At 48.3% G+C, this 503-nt stretch overlaps 1 protein-coding gene across 1 annotated transcript; it reads left to right on the top strand.

Annotated features, from left to right (window-relative positions):
• Positions 1–6: 6 nt before the first annotated feature.
• LOC104759438 (pyruvate dehydrogenase E1 component subunit alpha-3, chloroplastic) lies at positions 7–498 on the top strand (the record flags this gene model as incomplete). Its single annotated transcript, XM_010499284.2, has 1 exon — positions 7–498. A coding segment is annotated over exon 1 (486 nt), but the record flags the coding sequence as incomplete, so codon positions are not given.
• Between the last annotated feature and the right edge of the window lie 5 nt (positions 499–503).

Below are 503 nucleotides of genomic sequence, written 5' to 3'. Positions count from 1 at the left end.
TACAGAGGAAAGATGTTTGGTTTTGTTCACTTGTACAATGGCCAAGAAGCTGTATCCACTGGCTTCATCAAGCTCTTGACCAAGTCTGATTCCGTCGTCAGCACTTACCGTGACCATGTTCACGCTCTCAGCAAAGGTGTCTCAGCTCGTGCTGTGATGAGTGAGCTCTTCGGGAAGGTCACCGGTTGCTGCAGAGGTCAAGGTGGATCCATGCACATGTTCTCTAAAGAACACAACATGCTTGGTGGATTTGCTTTTATTGGTGAAGGGATTCCCGTGGCCACTGGTGCTGCGTTTAGCTCCAAGTACAGAAGGGATGTCTTGAAACAGGACTGTGAAGACGTCACTGTTGCGTTTTTCGGTGACGGGACTTGTAATAACGGACAGTTCTACGAGTGTCTGAACATGGCTGCTCTCTGGAAATTGCCTATTATCTTTGTTGTGGAGAATAACTTGTGGGCGATTGGGATGTCTCACTTGAGAGCCACTTCTGACCCCGAGAT

This window comes from Camelina sativa, unplaced genomic scaffold (genome assembly GCF_000633955.1).
Source record: "Camelina sativa cultivar DH55 unplaced genomic scaffold, Cs unpScaffold06488, whole genome shotgun sequence".
NCBI classification, from domain to species: Eukaryota; Viridiplantae; Streptophyta; class Magnoliopsida; order Brassicales; family Brassicaceae; genus Camelina; species Camelina sativa.
The sequence above is the reverse complement of the archived record's forward strand: the minus strand, read 5'-3'. Positions and strand labels throughout refer to the sequence as shown.